The 18,249-nt window shown below is 47.9% G+C and overlaps 1 protein-coding gene across 1 annotated transcript in view; it reads right to left on the minus strand.

Moving 5' to 3' along the window:
- Nucleotides 1-338: 338 nt before the first annotated feature.
- Nucleotides 339-18,249, minus strand: part of LOC112267480 (cytoplasmic dynein 2 heavy chain 1) — a 313,178-nt gene continuing 295,267 nt past the window's right edge. The window contains exons 86-90 of the mRNA XM_042297612.1: nt 10,006-10,095; nt 6,439-6,548; nt 6,115-6,196; nt 3,766-3,882; nt 339-783 (exon numbers count right to left, since the gene is read on the minus strand). Coding sequence (XP_042153546.1) covers nt 625-783; nt 3,766-3,882; nt 6,115-6,196; nt 6,439-6,548; nt 10,006-10,095 — 558 coding nt within the window. The 3' untranslated portion in view covers nt 339-624. The remainder of the gene's footprint in view (nt 784-3,765; nt 3,883-6,114; nt 6,197-6,438; nt 6,549-10,005; nt 10,096-18,249) is intronic.

Genomic DNA, 18,249 nt, shown 5'->3' on the forward strand with positions numbered 1-18,249 from the left:
AACACCGACCCTCCAATCACACTGGGGTTTTAACTAAAACTGACCCTCCAATCACACTGGGGTTTTAACTAAAACTGACCCTCCAATCACACTGGGGTTTTAACTAAAACGGACCCTCCAATCACACTGGGGTTTAACTAACACTGACCCTCCAATCACACTGATAAGTACCACTAGAATAGTATACTGGCCAGGTCAGTCTGATGTCTGTGTCATGGCTCAGAGTTGAAGTGTGTGTATAGTATCAATAGGTCAGACCCAGGGACAGATATCTCCCGATCCAGGGCCTGTCTTTACAACACATACAAACACTACATTATGGAAAGAAACCAGATATCTAGAGTACATACAGCTTTATTATCACAATAATACATTCAAACAGACTACGATGATACTAAAGAGTAAACATTAAAACATCAACATTCAAAATGCAACGTGACATCAAAACATAGTCAAGAACCAGCATGTGCCATTACACATTTCATTGCAGACTATCGTCACTTAAAAAAATAACAATAAACACCTGTAGTGAAGCCCGATAACCTTCCTGAGAAACATGTGTACCCTCTGAGCTCCTTCAGTCCCTACCCCTACCCCCTCTTCTAGCTCCCTGGCCCGGCTGTCTCACTGCTGTTTGAGGAAGAGGGCAGCTCCATTCTGAATCCACTGCTCAGGGTTTCCTCCACAAGGCAGCGTGACGTGAGTCACCACGCTGACCCGCTCTGAGCTGGTGTACACAGGCAGAGAGATGACCTCCTCAGGACCGTAGCTGCCACTTGAACACTGCAATATAACACACACAATGTTAGATTAACACCAAATCAAAGTTTATGGGTCGCGTACACAGATTTGCAGATGTTTTCGCAGGTGCAGTGAAATGCTTGTGTTTCTAGTTCCAACAGTGCAGTTATAATATCTAGCAAATAAATATATACACAACACACAGGTCCGTTGGTGTGTGTGTGAGTGTTTGTGTGTGTGTACATTTCTGTACATTTTATTACTGACTAACAGACCCCCATTTTATTTTACCTTTATTTAACTAGGCAAGTCAGTTAAGAACAAATTCTTATTTTCAATGACGGCCTAGGAACAGTGGGTTAACTGCCTGTTCAGGGGCAGAACGACAGATTTGTGTCAGCTCGGGGATTTGAACTTGCAACCTTTCAGTTACTAGTCCAACGCTCTAACCACTAGGCTACCCTGCCCCATTGCACTAACAAACCCCCATTAACCAGTTAACAACCTGTACATTTTGTTCCAAAGAGTAAAATGAGGTTCCCAAAAGAAAATGAAGAACACGTGACAATAGCGAGCCGGTCCTCGCAATGACCATGAAACTACTGCAATGAAGCACAGAACTGAATAGATCCATTTCAAACATTTGCCGAAATGCAATTTGCTGGAAAACTCAGTTGTAAAAAAAAAAACACCTTATGCGTTTCATGTGACAGAGAGAAGAGAGGGAATATGTGTAAATATGCAACAACTAAAATGGGTTGTTCATATGACTAGAATCGGGGCCTTTGGCTTCTGAACAACAAAAGAAAGTTGATATAGAAAACGAGTAGTACAGGAGAGAAATACTGGTAAACTTTTTAGTTGTTGGGTTGTTAGCTTAGCTGTTGTTAGCTTAGCTGTTGTTAGCTTAGCTGTTGTTAGCTGCTTCATGCTGTTCTGCTCTCCCACTGCTCCCTGTAGCCAGTGTCTGTGAGTTGCCTAGCAACGAGTCTCTCCTCTGGCTTGCAGCTCATTGTACTAGAGAAAGCGAGCCATTAGTTGACAAACGAAATCTACATTCTAACTCTAGAAACTCACTGTACGTGACTATTTTCGCCAAATTAATCATTCCGGTCGACCAAGACACTGTTCCTGTTTTATTGACTGACTAGATTTGTTCAACCCTGACACCAAATTAATCCCACAAAATGATACATATTAACCTAGAGACTGATAAACATGAATGGTCAAAAGTATTTCCGGAGGCTAACCGACTAACGGTTAACATCCCCAGTTGAGGTAAAGGCTGGGCGAGGCCTCGGTAAAAGCAGTTTGAAGCCGGTCAGACGGGCCTCAGATCCCTGAGATAACTACTGTAGCAGGGTTGAATCCACATTAGCCTGGCGTTACAGCCATTAGACATGATACAGGAGCAACAGAGGGAGTAGAGGGAGGGGATTATGCTGTATATCAAGTAGTGTCTGGTTAATAAAGTTCCTGGTCAGATACCAGACATCACCTTTCCTGTCTGAGCAGCTTTCCTCAGACAACTGAGGGAGAGGCCAGGAGGGAGGGAAGAAAGATGGCAGGCCTGTTCAAAGGAGAAAATATATTGTTCCTTCTCTCACACAGTAAGACCTTTAGGGAAATAAACAACCCTGAACAAAAATATAAAACGCAACGTGTAAAGTGTTGGTCCCATTGTTTTATGAGCTGAAATAAAAGATCCCAGAAATGTTCCATTATGAACAAAAAGCTTATTTCTCTCAAATGCTGACCACAAATTTGGTTACATCCTTGTTATTGCACATTTCTCCTTTGCCAAGACAATCCACCTGACAGGTGTGGCATATCAAGAAACTGATTAAACAGCATGATCATTACAGAGCTGCACCTTGTGCTGGGGACAATAAAAGGCCAATGTAAAATGTGCAGTTTTGTCACACAACACAATGCCACAGATGTCTAAAGTATTGAGGGAGCGTGCAATTGGCCTGCTGACTGCAGAAATGTCCACCAGAGCTGTTGCCAGATAATTTAATGGTTATTTCTCTACCATAAGCCACCTCCAATGTTGTTTTTAGAGAATTTGGCAGTACGTCTAAGACCAGCTGATGAAACTGTGGGTTTGTACAACCAAAGAATCAATAACTGTCAGAATCCGTCTCAGGGAAGCTCATCTGCGTTCTCATTGTCCTCACCAGGGTCATGACCTGACTGCATCAATGGGAAAATGGTCACTTTGATGGCCACTGGCACGTTGAAGAAGTGTGCTCTTTTCTATTGATGCCAATTTTAATGCACAGGGATACCGTGACGAGATCCTGAGTCCCATTGTCGTGCCATTCATCCACCGCCATCACCTCATGTCTCAGCATGATAATGCACGGCCCCATGTCACAAGGATCTGTACTTAATTCCTGGACACTGAAAATGCCCCAGTTCAACCATGGCCTGCATACTCACCAGACACGTCACCCACTGAGCACGTTTGGGATGCTCTGGATCTACATGTACAACAGTGTGTTCCAGTTCCCACCAATATACACCAACACACAGCCATTGAAGAGGAGTGGAACAACATTCCACAGGCTCCAATCAACAGCCTGATCAACTCCATGTGAAGGAAATGTGTTGTGCTGCATAAGGTAAATGGTGGTCAAACAAGATACTGACTGGGTTTCTGATTCACGCCCTACTTTTTTTGTAAGGTATTTGTGACCAACAGAAGCATATCTGTATTTCCATTCATGTGAAATTCATATATTAGGGGCTAATGAATTTATTTAAATTGACTGATTTCCTTATATGAACTGTAACTCAGTAAAATCGTTGAAATTGCTGCATGCTGTGTTCAGTGTAAATCAGAGGAGATGTGAACAATAAGAACTATGTTGCCATGACAACAGCTAATCACAGAGCTGAACTCTGACCCTGACCAGAGAAAGAACAGAGAGCGCTTCAATGATTCGTGTCCGTGAGTGTGTGTGTGTGTGTGTATGTGGGTGTGTGAGTGAGTGAGTGAGTGAGTGAGTGAGTTTGTACCTGTGCTATCCAGGCCATGTAGCAGGCAGGTACAGCTGACACACTGGGGGAGTCATGTCGGTTCTCAGACAGACGAGCCCCATCAAAACTACAGCCCTCCAACTGCAGACCACCCACCTACAGACATACAGAGAGATGGGGAGAGGAGGGGGTGAGAGAGGAGAGAAAAAGAGAGAGAAAGAGATGGGGAGAGGAGGGGGTGAGAGAGGAGAGAAAAAGAGAGAGAAAGAGATGGGGAGAGGAGGGGGTGAGAGAGAGAAAGAGATGGGGAGAGGAGAGGAGGGGGGTGAGAGAGAGGAGAGAAAAAAGAGAGAAAGAGATGGGGAGAGGAGGGGGTGAGAGAGGAGAAAAAGACAGATGGAGAGAGAGATGGGGAGAGGAGGGGGTGAGAGAGAGGAGAAAAAGAGAGATGGAAAGAGATGGGGATAGGAGAGGAGGGGGTGAGAGAGAGGAGAGAAAAAGAGAGAGAAAGAGATGGGGATGGGAGAGGAGGGGGGTGAGAGAGGAGAGAAAAAGAGAGAGAAAGATGGAGAGGAGGGGGTGAGAGAGGAGAGAAAAAGAGAGAGAAAGATGGAGAGGAGGGGTGAGAGAGGAGAGAAAAAGAGAGAGAAAGAGATGGGGAGAGGAGGGGGTGAGAGAGGAGAAAAAGAGAGAAAGAGATGGGGAGAGGAGGGGGTGAGAGAGAGGAGAAAAAGACAGATGAGAGAGAGATGGGGAGACAGAAAGAGGTACATCATTAGAAGCTGAGCTACGAATCACAGTTAACCCTAAACACAACCATTTAAGTGACATACAGCATGAAAGGGAGATGAGGGATAGAACAAATCATGTAATGGATGGAGGAAGGAAGGCCCTCTCTCCTGTGTAAGTAATGCCATGTGTGTGCGGTATGATGTCATATTAGTGACTCAGGACTTACACAGGCGTGTGTGTGTGTGTCTGTGTGTGTGTGACTAGCAGAGGGGGGGGCACCTGGCGTCAGGTCAGCCAAACACATCTCATAAATCACTGTTTGTGTGTGTGAGATCATTGTGAAAGATGAATAATCTTTTTTCTCAGCTGAGATGTCTGAATGGAGTTTCCCGTCTCCTCCCTGCAGCTGTAGCACTCTCTGCCCCTGTCTCCTTCCCTCCCCGCCTCCTTCCCTCCCCGTCTCCCTCCCCGCCTCCTTCCCTCCCCCGCCTCCTTCCCTCCCCGTCTCCCTCCCTCCCTGTCTCCCTCCCTCCCTGTCTCCCTCCCTCCCTGTCTCCCTCCCTCCCTGTCTCCTTCCCTCCCTCCCTCCCTCCCTGTCTCCTTCCCTCCCCTCCCTCCCCGTCTCTCCCTTCCCTCCCTCCCTCCCTGTCTCCTTCCCTCCCTGTCTCCTTCCCTCCCTGTCTCCCTCCCTCCCTGTCTCCCTCCCCGTCTCCTTCCCTCCCCGTCTCCTTCCCTCCCCGTCTCCCTCCCTCCCCGTCTCCCTCCCCTCCCCGTCTCCCTCCCTCCCCGTCTCCCTCCCTCCCCGTCTCCTTCCCTCCCCGTCTCCTTCCCTCCCCGTCTCCTTCCCTCCCCGTCTCCTTCCCTCCCTGTCTCCTTCCCTCCCTGTCTCCCTCCCTCCCTGTCTCCTTCCCTCCCTGTCTCCCTCCCTCCCTGTCTCCTTCCCTCCCTCCCTGTCTCCTTCCCTCCCTCCCTGTCTGTCTCCTTCCCCCTCCCTCCCTGTCTCCTTTCCTCCCTCCCTCCCTCCTTTCCTCCCTCCCTCCCTGTCTCCCTCCCTCCCTGTCTCCTTGTCTCCCCCTGTCTCCCTCCCTTCCCTCCCTGTCTCCCTCCCTCCCTGTCTCCCTTCCCTCCCCCTGTCTCCCTCCCTCCCCTGTCTTCCTGTTCCCTCCGTCTCCTTCCCTCCCTGTCTCCCTCCCTGTCTCCTTCCCTCCCTGTCTCCTTCCCTCCCTGTCTCCTTCCCTCCCTGTCTCCTTCTCTGTCTCCCTCCCTCCCTGTCTCCCTCCCTCCCTCCCCGTCTCCCTCCCTCCCCTCCCTCCCCTCCCCGTCTCCCCCTCCCCCAGTCTCTCCCTCCCTGTCTCCCTCCCTCCCTGTCTCCCTCCCTCCCTGTTTCCCTCCCTCTCAGTCTCCCTCCCTGTCCCTTCCCTCCCTCCTCTCCTGTCTCCCTCCCTCCCAGTCTCCCTCCCTGTCTCCCTCCCTCCCTGTCTCCCTCCCTCCCTGTTTCCCTCCCTCCCCCCGTCTCCCTCCCCCCCGTCTCCCTCCCCGTCTCCCTCCCCGTCTCCCTCCCTGTCTCCCTCCCTCCCATTCTCCAACCCTCTATCCATTTTCTGTCTTTCTCTATTCCCTGAGTGTTTGCAGCATCATTGGGTTGTTGTATTGTACCTTGACTTGGAGTTGAGCCTCTGTTATGGGACTCTTCCATGATGACACAAACTTCAGACTGTCCATGGAACAGCCCATAGACCTGACACAATGGACTAGGTATTAATACACACACAAGTCATATTCACGGAAACAGACTGACACACACACACATCATATTTACCCACACATCATATGAACCCACACATCATATTCACAGGAAGAGACTGCACACACACACACAAGTCATATTCACGGAAACAGACTGACACACACACACACGTCATATTCACACACACATCATATTCACAGGAAGAGACTGACACACACACTGTGGGGTGTTACCTGGCAGTCTCCTGTCGCAGGGCGTTGAGGAAGGTATCAGGGTGGAAGAGTTCAGACAGATCAACAGCATCAGACAGTAGAACCTGTCTTTCAGCACGCTCCACCCAACTCTACACACACAGAAATACAACATGAGTCTCTGTGTGAATGTGTGTATGTGGGTGTGTGTGTTTGTATGTGTGTGTGTGTGTGTATGTATGTGTGTGTGTGTGTGCATGTGTATGTATGTGTGTGTGTGTGTGTGTGTGTGTGTGTGTGTGTGTGTGTGTGTGTGTGCATGTATGTGTGTGTGTGTGTGTGTGTGTGTGTGTGTGTGTGTGTGTGTGTGTGTGTGTGTGTGTGTGTGTGTGTGTGTGTGTGTATGTATGTATGCGTGTGTGTGTGTGTGCATGCATGTTCACCAGCAGCATACCACCCTGCATACCACTGCTGGCTTGCTTCTGAAGCTAAGCAGGGTTGGTCCTGGTCAGTTCCTGCATGGGAGACCAGATGCTGCTGGAAGTGGTGTTGGAGGGCCAGTAGGAGGCCCCCTTTCCTCTGGTCTAAAAAAATATCCCTATCCCCCAGGGCAGTGATTGGGGACACTGCCCTGTGTAGGGTGCCGTCTTTCAGATGGGACGTTAAACGAGAGTCCTGACTCTCTGAGGTCATTAAAGATCCCATGGCACTTATCGTAAGAGTAGGGGTGTTAACCCCAGTGTCCTGGCTAAATTACCAATCTGGCCCTCAAACCATCACAGTCACCTAATCATCCCCAGTTTACAATTGGCTCATTCCTCCCCCTCCTCTCCCCTGTAACTATTCCCCAGGTCGTTGCTGTAAATGAGAACGTGTTCTCAGTCAACTTTCCTGGTAAAATAACAGATAAATAAATAAAAATATGTATGTGTGTGTGTGTGAATGTGTGTTATAGACACAAGCTCTCTCTGTCCAAACAGAGCCAGAGGACGGTCAGACAGACAGACAAAGGGATGGATGGAGGAAGTCAATAGGGGAGTTAAATGAAATGTGCTTCTGTCTCCTTGTCCTTTTATCAGAGACACAGATCAACAGGAGAGATGCAGGCACCATGTGTGTGTGAGTGTGTAAACAGGCACGCAGTCACCAAGAGCACATCTACACTGAAGTAGTCGCCTGCAGACCAGACATCAATACATGGCATCGTCCTGTTTGTATGGCAGAACACCAGGGAGAAGATTAACAGCAGATGAAAACGCTATGATTCCATTTTGTTCACCTTAACCAACTTTAGGCAGGAAAGCAGCTTCCTTATAAACGACAAAAAAAAAAAACTGAATTTGAGGTCAGTTGAAAAACATGCTGACAGACTACAAACAGAATGAGCTACGATCTGATTTAATCTCTATAATAAATTGATTCTTTTTAAGCTCATTGTCTATCTCAATTGGCTGACAAATAGATGTGAGCAAGCTTTCACTGAAGACAAATGCCCCAGTTACACAAGCACACATAAACACAAGAACAACACACACACACTGAGATTGTCCCAAGGCATGAATAATGCAGACTTAGTGTTGTGTGGTGGTTAGTATTCTGTGTGACTCTGTGTGTGTGTGTGTGTGTGTGTGTGTGTGTCAAGGTCAGTTTGTCTCTCTCCATGCCTGTCCTGTTATCCCTGTAATTCCCCTAATTCATCTTCCCTGGTGATATCAGCTGCTTGCGGAGGAGAGGAGAGCTAGTTAATGGATGGAACACCTTACTAAGGGAATGAGATGACAGGCTGGGCCCGTTTGACACACCACGCATGGACGCAGGTGCACACCGGACTGACACACACACACACACAGGTGCACACCGGACTGACACACACACACTTGGAAGTGTGTTTGGCAGTGGGTTAGCAGAAAAGCGTTCTGGCACTACCGGAGGATGCCGTTCCACTCCTCCCTCTCTTCGGACTCACTGTCCGCCTACCTCCATATGCTCAGACACACACGCTCAGACACACACGCTCAGACACACACGCACAGACACAGACACACACACACGCTCAGACACACACAGACACACACGCTCAGACACACACGCTCAGACACACACAAACACGCACAGACACACACGCTCAGACACACACGCTCAGACACACACGCAGACACACACGCTCAGACACACACGCTCAGACACACACGCTCAGACACACACGCTCAGACACACACGCTCAGACACACACGCTCAGACACACACGCTCAGACACACGCTCAGACACACACGCTCAGACACACACGCTCAGACACACACGCTCAGACACACACGCTCAGACACACACGCTCAGACACACACACGCTCAGACACACACGCTCAGACACACGCTCAGACACACACACGCTCAGACACACACGCTCAGACACACACGCTCAGACACACACGCTCAGACACACACGCTCAGACACACACGCTCAGACACACACGCTCAGACACACACGCTCAGACACACACGCTCAGACACACAGACACACACGCTCAGACACACACGCTCAGACACACACGCTCAGACACACACACGCTCAGACACACACGCTCAGACACACACGCTCAGACACACACGCTCAGACACACACGCTCAGACACACACGCTCAGACACACACGCTCAGACACACACGCTCAGACACACACGCTCAGACACACACGCTCAGACACACACGCTCAGACACACACGCTCAGACACACACGCTCAGACACACACGCTCAGACACACACGCTCAGACACACACGCTCAGACACACACGCTCAGACACACACGCTCAGACACACACGCTCAGACACACACGCTCAGACACACACGCTCAGACACACACGCTCAGACACACACGCTCAGACACACACGCTCAGACACACACGCACACGCTCAGACACACACAGACACACACGCTCAGACACACACACAGACACACACGCTCAGACACACACGCTCAGACACACACGCTCAGACACACACGCTCAGACACACACGCTCAGACACACACGCTCAGACACACACGCTCAGACACACACGCTCAGACACACACACGCTCAGACACACACAGACACACACGCTCAGACACACACACACGCTCAGACACACACGCACAGACACACACGCTCAGACACACACGCTCAGACACACACGCTCAGACACACACGCTCAGACACACACGCTCAGACACACACGCTCAGACACACACGCTCAGACACACACGCTCAGACACACACGCTCAGACACACACGCTCAGACACACACACGCTCAGACACACACGCTCAGACACACACGCTCAGACACACACGCTCAGACACACACGCTCAGACACACACACGCTCAGACACACACACGCTCAGACACACACACACACATGCTCAGACACACATGCTCAGACACGCTCAGACACGCTCAGACACACACGGCAGTAATTAAACAGGTAAGGAGGGAAAGGTCTATTCATATGTTTCCTCCTCTCTGCATGTTTGGTCAGAGGAGAGAGGGACCAGTGAACCTGGCCTGCCATGACAATATCTGTGATCCCTCACGTTAGCACATTTCACAAACAGCTGTGTGTGTGTGTGTGTGTACCTGTATAGCAAGAGCGCGTGCCACCACAGCCCTCAGGTACTGCATGGGTTCCTCTGGCCCCTCCCACTTATTCTGCCAGCTCAACGGACACTGCAGAGACAGACAGACAGAGACAATCAGATTCATAGAAACAGTGGACTGACAGAGGAGAGAGAGAGAGAGAACAGGATTCATATTAACAGTGGACTGACAGAGGAGAGAGAGAGAGAGAACAGGATTCATATTAACAGTGGACTGACAGAGGAGAGAGAGAGAGAGAACAGGATTCATATTAACAGTGGACTGACAGAGGAGACGAGAGAGAGAGAACAGGATTCATATTAACAGTGGACTGACAGAGAGAGAGACGAGAGAACAGGATTCATATTAACAGTGGACTGACAGCTCAGAGAACAGGATTCATATTAACAGTGGACTGACAGAGGAGAGAGAGAGAGAGAACAGGATTCATATTAACAGTGGACTGACAGAGGAGAGAGAGAGAGAGAACAGGATTCATATTAACAGTGGACTGACAGAGGAGAGAGAGAGAGAACAGGATTCATATTAACAGTGGACTGACAGAGGAGAGAGAGAGAGAGAACAGGATTCATATTAACAGTGGACTGACAGAGCTCAGAGAGAGCTCAGACAGGATTCATATTAACAGTGGACTGACAGAGGAGAGAGAGAGAGAGAACAGGATTCATATTAACAGTGGACTGACAGAGGAGAGAGAGAGAGAGAACAGGATTCATATTAACAGTGGACTGACAGAGGAGAGAGAGCTCAGAGAACAGGATTCATATTAACAGTGGACTGGCAGAGGAGTTAGCACAGAGAGAGAGAACAGGATTCATATTAACAGTGGACTGACAGAGGAGAGAGAGAGAGAGAGAACAGGATTCATATTAACAGTGGACTGACAGAGAGAGAGAGAGAGAGAACAGGATTCATATTAACAGTGGACTGACAGAGGAGAGAGAGAGAGAGAACAGGATTCATATTAACAGTGGACTGACAGAGGAGAGAGAGAGAGAGAACAGGATTCATATTAACAGTGGACTGACAGAGGAGAGAGAGAACAGGATTCATATTAACAGTAGACTGACAGAGGAGAGAGAGAACGGGATTCATATTAACAGTGGACTGGCAGAGGAGAGAGAGAACAGGATTCATATTAACAGTGGACTGACAGAGGAGAGAGAGAGAGAGAACAGGATTCATATTAACAGTGGACTGACAGAGGAGAGAGAGAGAGAGAGAGAACAGGATTCATATTAACAGTGGACTGACAGAGGAGAGAGAGAGAGAACAGGATTCATATTAACAGTGGACTGACAGAGGAGAGAGAGAGAGAGAACAGGATTCATATTAACAGTGGACTGACAGAGGAGAGAGAGAGAGAGAGAACAGGATTCATATTAACAGTGGACTGACAGAGGAGAGAGAGAGAGAGAACAGGATTCATATTAACAGTGGACTGACAGAGGAGAGAGAGAGAGAACAGGATTCATATTAACAGTGGACTGACAGAGGAGAGAGAGAGAGAGAACAGGATTCATATTAACAGTGGACTGACAGAGGAGAGAGAGAGAGAGAACAGGATTCATATTAACAGTGGACTGACAGAGGAGAGAGAGAGAGAACAGGATTCATATTAACAGTGGACTGACAGAGGAGAGAGAGAGAGAGAACAGGATTCATATTAACAGTGGACTGACAGAGGAGAGAGAGAGAGAGAACAGGATTCATATTAACAGTGGACTGACAGAGAGAGAGAGAGAGAACAGGATTCATATTAACAGTGGACTGACAGAGGAGAGAGAGAGAGAACAGGATTCATATTAACAGTGGACTGACAGAGAGAGAGAGAGAGAGAACAGGATTCATATTAACAGTGGACTGACAGAGGAGAGAGAGAGAGAGAACAGGATTCATATTAACAGTGGACTGACAGAGAGAGAGAGAGAGAGAGAACAGGATTCATATTAACAGTGGACTGACAGAGAGAGAGAGAGAGAGAACAGGATTCATATTAACAGTGGACTGACAGAGAGAGAGAGAGAGAGAACAGGATTCATATTAACAGTGGACTGACAGAGAGAGAGAGAGAGAGAACAGGATTCATATTAACAGTGGACTGACAGAGGAGAGAGAGAGAGAGAGAGAACAGGATTCATATTAACAGTGGACTGACAGAGAGAGAGAGAGAGAGAGAGAGAGAGAGAGAACAGGATTCATATTAACAGTGGACTGACAGAGGAGAGAGAGAGAGAGAGAACAGGATTCATATTAACAGTGGACTGACAGAGGAGAGAGAGAAGAACAGGATTCATATTAACAGTGGACTGACAGAGGAGAGAGAGAGAGAACAGGATTCATATTAACAGTGGACTGACAGAGGAGAGAGAGAGAGAGAGAACAGGATTCATATTAACAGTGGACTGACAGAGAGAGAGAGAGAGAGAACAGGATTCATATTAACAGTGGACTGACAGAGGAGAGAGAGAGAGAGAACAGGATTCATATTAACAGTGGACTGACAGAGAGAGAGAGAGAGAGAACAGGATTCATATTAACAGTGGACTGACAGAGGAGAGAGAGAGAGAACAGGATTCATATTAACAGTGGACTGACAGAGAGAGAGAGAGAGAACAGGATTCATATTAACAGTGGACTGACAGAGAGAGAGAGAGAGAGAACAGGATTCATATTAACAGTGGACTGACAGAGGAGAGAGAGAGAGAACAGGATTCATATTAACAGTGGACTGACAGAGGAGAGAGAGAGAGAACAGGATTCATATTAACAGTGGACTGACAGAGGAGAGAGAGAGAACAGGATTCATATTAACAGTGGACTGACAGAGGAGAGAGAGAGAGAGAGAGAACAGGATTCATATTAACAGTGGACTGACAGAGAGAGAGAGAGAGAACAGGATTCATATTAACAGTGGACTGACAGAGAGAGAGAGAGAGAGAACAGGATTCATATTAACAGTGGACTGACAGAGAGAGAGAGAGAGAGAACAGGATTCATATTAACAGTGGACTGACAGAGGAGAGAGAGAGAGAACAGGATTCATATTAACAGTGGACTGACAGAGGAGAGAGAGAGAGAGAGAACAGGATTCATATTAACAGTGGACTGACAGAAGAGAACAGAATACATTTGTTCCTATGCTGCTGCTTTTAGTGTGTGTGTGTGTGTGTGTGTGTGTGTGTCTGTGTGTCTGTTCTCAAATGAAGGGATCACTTTCCAGAGCTTTAACTCCCAGAGCAGGTTAGGAGTAGCAGGTCTTATTCCATATGCTATTAGGAAGTTTTATTTCACTAAAGATCAAAGCTGTGTCCCCTAGAGAATACATGCACACACACACACACACACACACACACACACACACACACACACACACACACACACACACACACACACACACACACACACACACACACACACACACACACACACACACACACACACACACACACACACACACACACACACACACACACGTTTCTCAGGCTTAGAGTCATTAGCAGAGCTAAACGGCTGCCAGTCAGTCTCTGCTCTCCTCTACCCAGCTCAGCCTAGCCCAGTTCAGCTCAACCTAACCCAGCCCAGCCCAGCTCAGCCTAGCCCAGTTCAGCTCAACCTAACCCAGCCCAGCCCAGCTCAGCCTAGCCCAGTTCAGCTCAACCTAACCCAGCTCAGCCTAGCCCAGTTCAGTTCAGCTCAACCTAGCCCAGCCCAGCTCTGCCTAGCCCAGCTCAGCCTAGCTCAACCTAACCCAGCTAGCACAGTTCAGCCTAAGCCAGCCCAGCCTAGAGAGATGGGGAGACAGAGATAGGGAGAGACAGAGATAGGGAGAGACAGAGATAGGGAGAGACAGAGAGAGAGATAGGGAGACAGAGAGAGAGATAGGGAAACAGAGAGCTAGGGAGACAGAGAGAGAGATAGGGAGACAGAGAGAGAGAGATAGGGAGACAGAGAGAGAGATAGGGAGAGAGAGATAGGGAGACAGAGAGAGAGATAGGGAGAAACAGAGAGAGATAAGAGCATTTAAGGCAGCTCCACACAGGATTATGGGATGGAGAGGGAGAGGCAGTAAACGGACAAATCTCTCTCTCTTCCTACCTCCGTATCTGCCTCTCACTCTTTTACTCTCTCCTTTTCCCAGCCTTCAAGTTCCTCGGTGTCCAAATCACTAAAGGCTTAAAAATGGTCCAAACACATGCGCACAAATGTGAAGAAGGTCCAACAGCGCCTCTTCCCCCTCAGGAGGTTGAGAGCATCTTGACGGGCTGCATCACTGTCTGGTATGGCAACAGCACCACCCTCGATCACATGGCGCTTACAGAGGGCGATGTGGACTGTTGAACAGCTTCTGTCCCTGATAAATAGCTACACAGACTATCTGAGATATAACCTTGTATCTTCATTTAAGTTTTATTTCACAGACACACCGTCACTCCAACACTCACTCACACCGTCACTCCAACACTCACTCACACCGTCACTCCAACACTCACTCACACCGTCACTCACACCGTCACTCCAACACTCACTCACACCGTCACTCCAACACTCACTCACACCGTCACTCACACCGTCACTCCAACACTCACTCACACCGTCACTCCAACACTCACTCACACCGTCACTCCAACACTCACTCACACCGTCACTCCAACACTCACTCACACCGTCACTCCAACACTCACTCACACCGTCACTCCAACACTCACTCACACCGTCACTCCCAACACTCACTCACACCGTCACTCCAACACTCACTCACACCGTCACTCCAACACTCACTCTGTCACTCCAACACACACACACACACTGTCACTCCCAACACTCACTCCAACACACACACACTGTCACTCCAACACTCACTCACACACACACCGTCACTCCAACACTCACTCACACACACACTGTCACTCCAACACTCACTCACACCGTCACTCCCAACACTCACTCACACACACACTGTCACTCCCAACACTCACTCACACACACACTGTCACTCCAACACTCACTATCACACACACACTGTCACTCCAACACTCACTCACACACACACTGTCACTCCAACACTCACTCACACCGTCACTCCCAACACTCACTCACACACACACACTGTCACTCCAACACTCACACAAACTGTCACTCCAACACTCACTCACACACACACTGTCACTCCAACACTCACTCACACACACACACACTGTCACCCAACACTCACACACACACACTGTCACTCCCAACACTCACTCACACACACACTGTCACTCCAACACTCACTCCACACCGTCACTCCCAACACTCACACACACACACTGTCACTCCAACACTCACTCACACACACACTGTCACTCCAACACTCACTCACACACACACTGTCACTCCAACACTCACTCACACACACTGTCACTCCAACACTCACACACACACACTGTCACTCCCATCACTCCAGTATCCATCTCACCTTACCCCTATACATATCTACCTCCATCACTCCAGTATCCCTGTCACCTTACCCCTATACATATCTACCTCCATCACTCCAGTATCCCTGTCACCATACCCCTATACATATCTACCTCCATCACTCCAGTATCCCTGTCACCTAACATACATATCTACCTCAATCACTCCAGTATCCCTGTCACCTTACCCCTATACATATCTACCTCCATCACTCCAGTATCCCTGTCACCTTACCCCTATACATATCTACCTCCATCACTCCAGTATCCCTGTCACCTTACCCCTATACATATCTACCTCCATCACTCCAGTATCCCTGTCACCTTACCTCTATACATATCTACCTCCATCACTCCAGTATCCCTGTCACCTTACCCCTATACATCTCTACCTCCATCACTCCAGTATCCCTGTCACCTTACCCCTACACATATCTACCTCCATCACTCCAGTATCCCTGTCACCTTACCCCTATACATATCTACCTCCATCACTCCAGTATCCCTGTCACCTTACCCCTATACATCTCTACCTCCATCACTCAAGTATCCCTGTCACCTTACCTCTATACATATCTACCTCAATCACTCCAGTATCCCTGTCACCTTACCCCTATACATATCTACCTCCATCACTCCAGTATCCCTGTCACCTTACCCCTATACATATCTACCTCCATCACTCCAGTATCCCTGTCACCTTACCCCTATACATATCTACCTCCATCACTCCAGTATCCCTGTCACCTAACATATATATCTACCTCCATCACTCCAGTATCCCTGTCACCTAACATACACATCTACCTCCATCACTCCAGTATCCCTGTCTCCTTACCCCTATACATATCTACCTCCATCACTCCAGTATCCCTGTCACCTAACATACACATCTACCTCCATCACTCCAGTATCCCTGTCACCTTACCCCTATACATATCTACCTCCATCACTCCAGTATCCCTGTCACCTAACATACAGTGCCTTGCGAAAGTATTCGGCCCCCTTGAACTTTGCGTCCTTTTGCCACATTTCAGGCTTCAAACAAAGATATAAAACTGTATTTTTTTGTGAAGAATCAACAAGTGGGACACAATCATGAAGTGGAACGACATTTATTGGACATTTCAAACTTGTTTAACAAATCAAAAACTGAAAAATTGGGCGTGCAAAATTATTCAGCCCCCTTAAGTTAATACTTTGTAGCGCCACCTTTTGCTGCGATTACAGCTGTAAGTCGCTTGGGGTATGTCTCAATCAGTTTTGCACATCGAGAGACTGACATTTTTTCCCATTCCTCCTTGCAAAACAGCTCGAGCTCAGTGAGGTTGGATGGAGAGCATTTGTGAACAGCAGTTTTCAGTTCTTTCCACAGATTCTCGATTGGATTCAGGTCTGGACTTTGACTTGGCCATTCTAACACCTGGATATGTTTATTTTTGAACCATTCCATTGTAGATTTTGCTTTATGTTTTGGATCATTGTCTTGTTGGAAGACAAATCTCCGTCCCAGTCTCAGGTCTTTTGCAGACTCCATCAGGTTTTCTTCCAGAATGGTCCTGTATTTGGCTCCATCCATCTTCCCATCAATTTTAACCATCTTCCCTGTCCCTGCTGAAGAAAAGCAGGCCCAAACCATGATGCTGCCACCACCATGTTTGACAGTGGGGATGGTTTGTTCAGGGTGATGAGCTGTGTTGCTTTTACGCCAAACATAACGTTTTGCATTGTTGCCAAAAAGTTCAATTTTGGTTTCATCTGACCAGAGCACCTTCTTCCACATGTTTGGTGTGTCTCCCAGGTGGCTTGTGGCAAACTTTAAACAACACTTTTTATGGATATCTTTAAGAAATGGCTTTCTTCTTGCCACTCTTCCATAAAGGCCAGATTTGTGCAATATACGACTGATTGTTGTCCTATGGACAGTCTCCCACCTCAGCTGTAGATCTCTGCAGTTCATCCAGAGTGATCATGGGCCTCTTGGCTGCATCTCTGATCAGTCTTCTCCTTGTATGAGCTGAAAGTTTAGAGGGACGGCGAGGTCTTGGTAGATTTGCAGTGGTCTGATACTCCTTCCATTTCAATATTATCGCTTGCACAGTGCTCCTTGGGATGTTTAAAGCTTGGGAAATCTTTTTGTATCCAAATCCGGCTTTAAACTTCTTCACAACAGTATCTCGGACCTGCCTGGTGTGTTCCTTGTTCTTCATGATGCTCTCTGCGCTTTTAACGGACCTCTGAGACTATCACAGTGTAGGTGCATTTATACGGAGACTTGATTACACACAGGTGGATTGTATTTATCATCATTAGTCATTTAGGTCAACATTGGATCATTCAGAGATCCTCACTGAACTTCTGGAGAGAGTTTGCTGCACTGAAAGGGGCTGAATAATTTTGCACGCCCAATTTTTCAGTTTTTGATTTGTTAAAAAAGTTTGAAATATCCAATAAATGTCGTTCCACTTCATGATTGTGTCCCACTTGTTGTTGATTCTTCACAAAAAAATACAGTTTTATATCTTCATGTTTGAAGCCTGAAATGTGGCAAAAGGTCCCAAAGTTCAAGGGGGCCAAATACTTTCGCAAGGCACTGTACATATCTACCTCCATCACTCCAGTATCCCTGTCTCCTTACCCCTATACATATCTACCTCCATCACTCCAGTATCCCTGTCACCTTACCCCTATACATATCTACCTCCATCACTCCAGTATCCCTGTCACCTAACATACATATCTACCTCCATCACTCCAGTATCCC

The sequence above is a fragment of the Oncorhynchus tshawytscha genome, linkage group LG14 (assembly GCF_018296145.1).
Source record: "Oncorhynchus tshawytscha isolate Ot180627B linkage group LG14, Otsh_v2.0, whole genome shotgun sequence".
NCBI classification, from domain to species: Eukaryota; Metazoa; Chordata; class Actinopteri; order Salmoniformes; family Salmonidae; genus Oncorhynchus; species Oncorhynchus tshawytscha.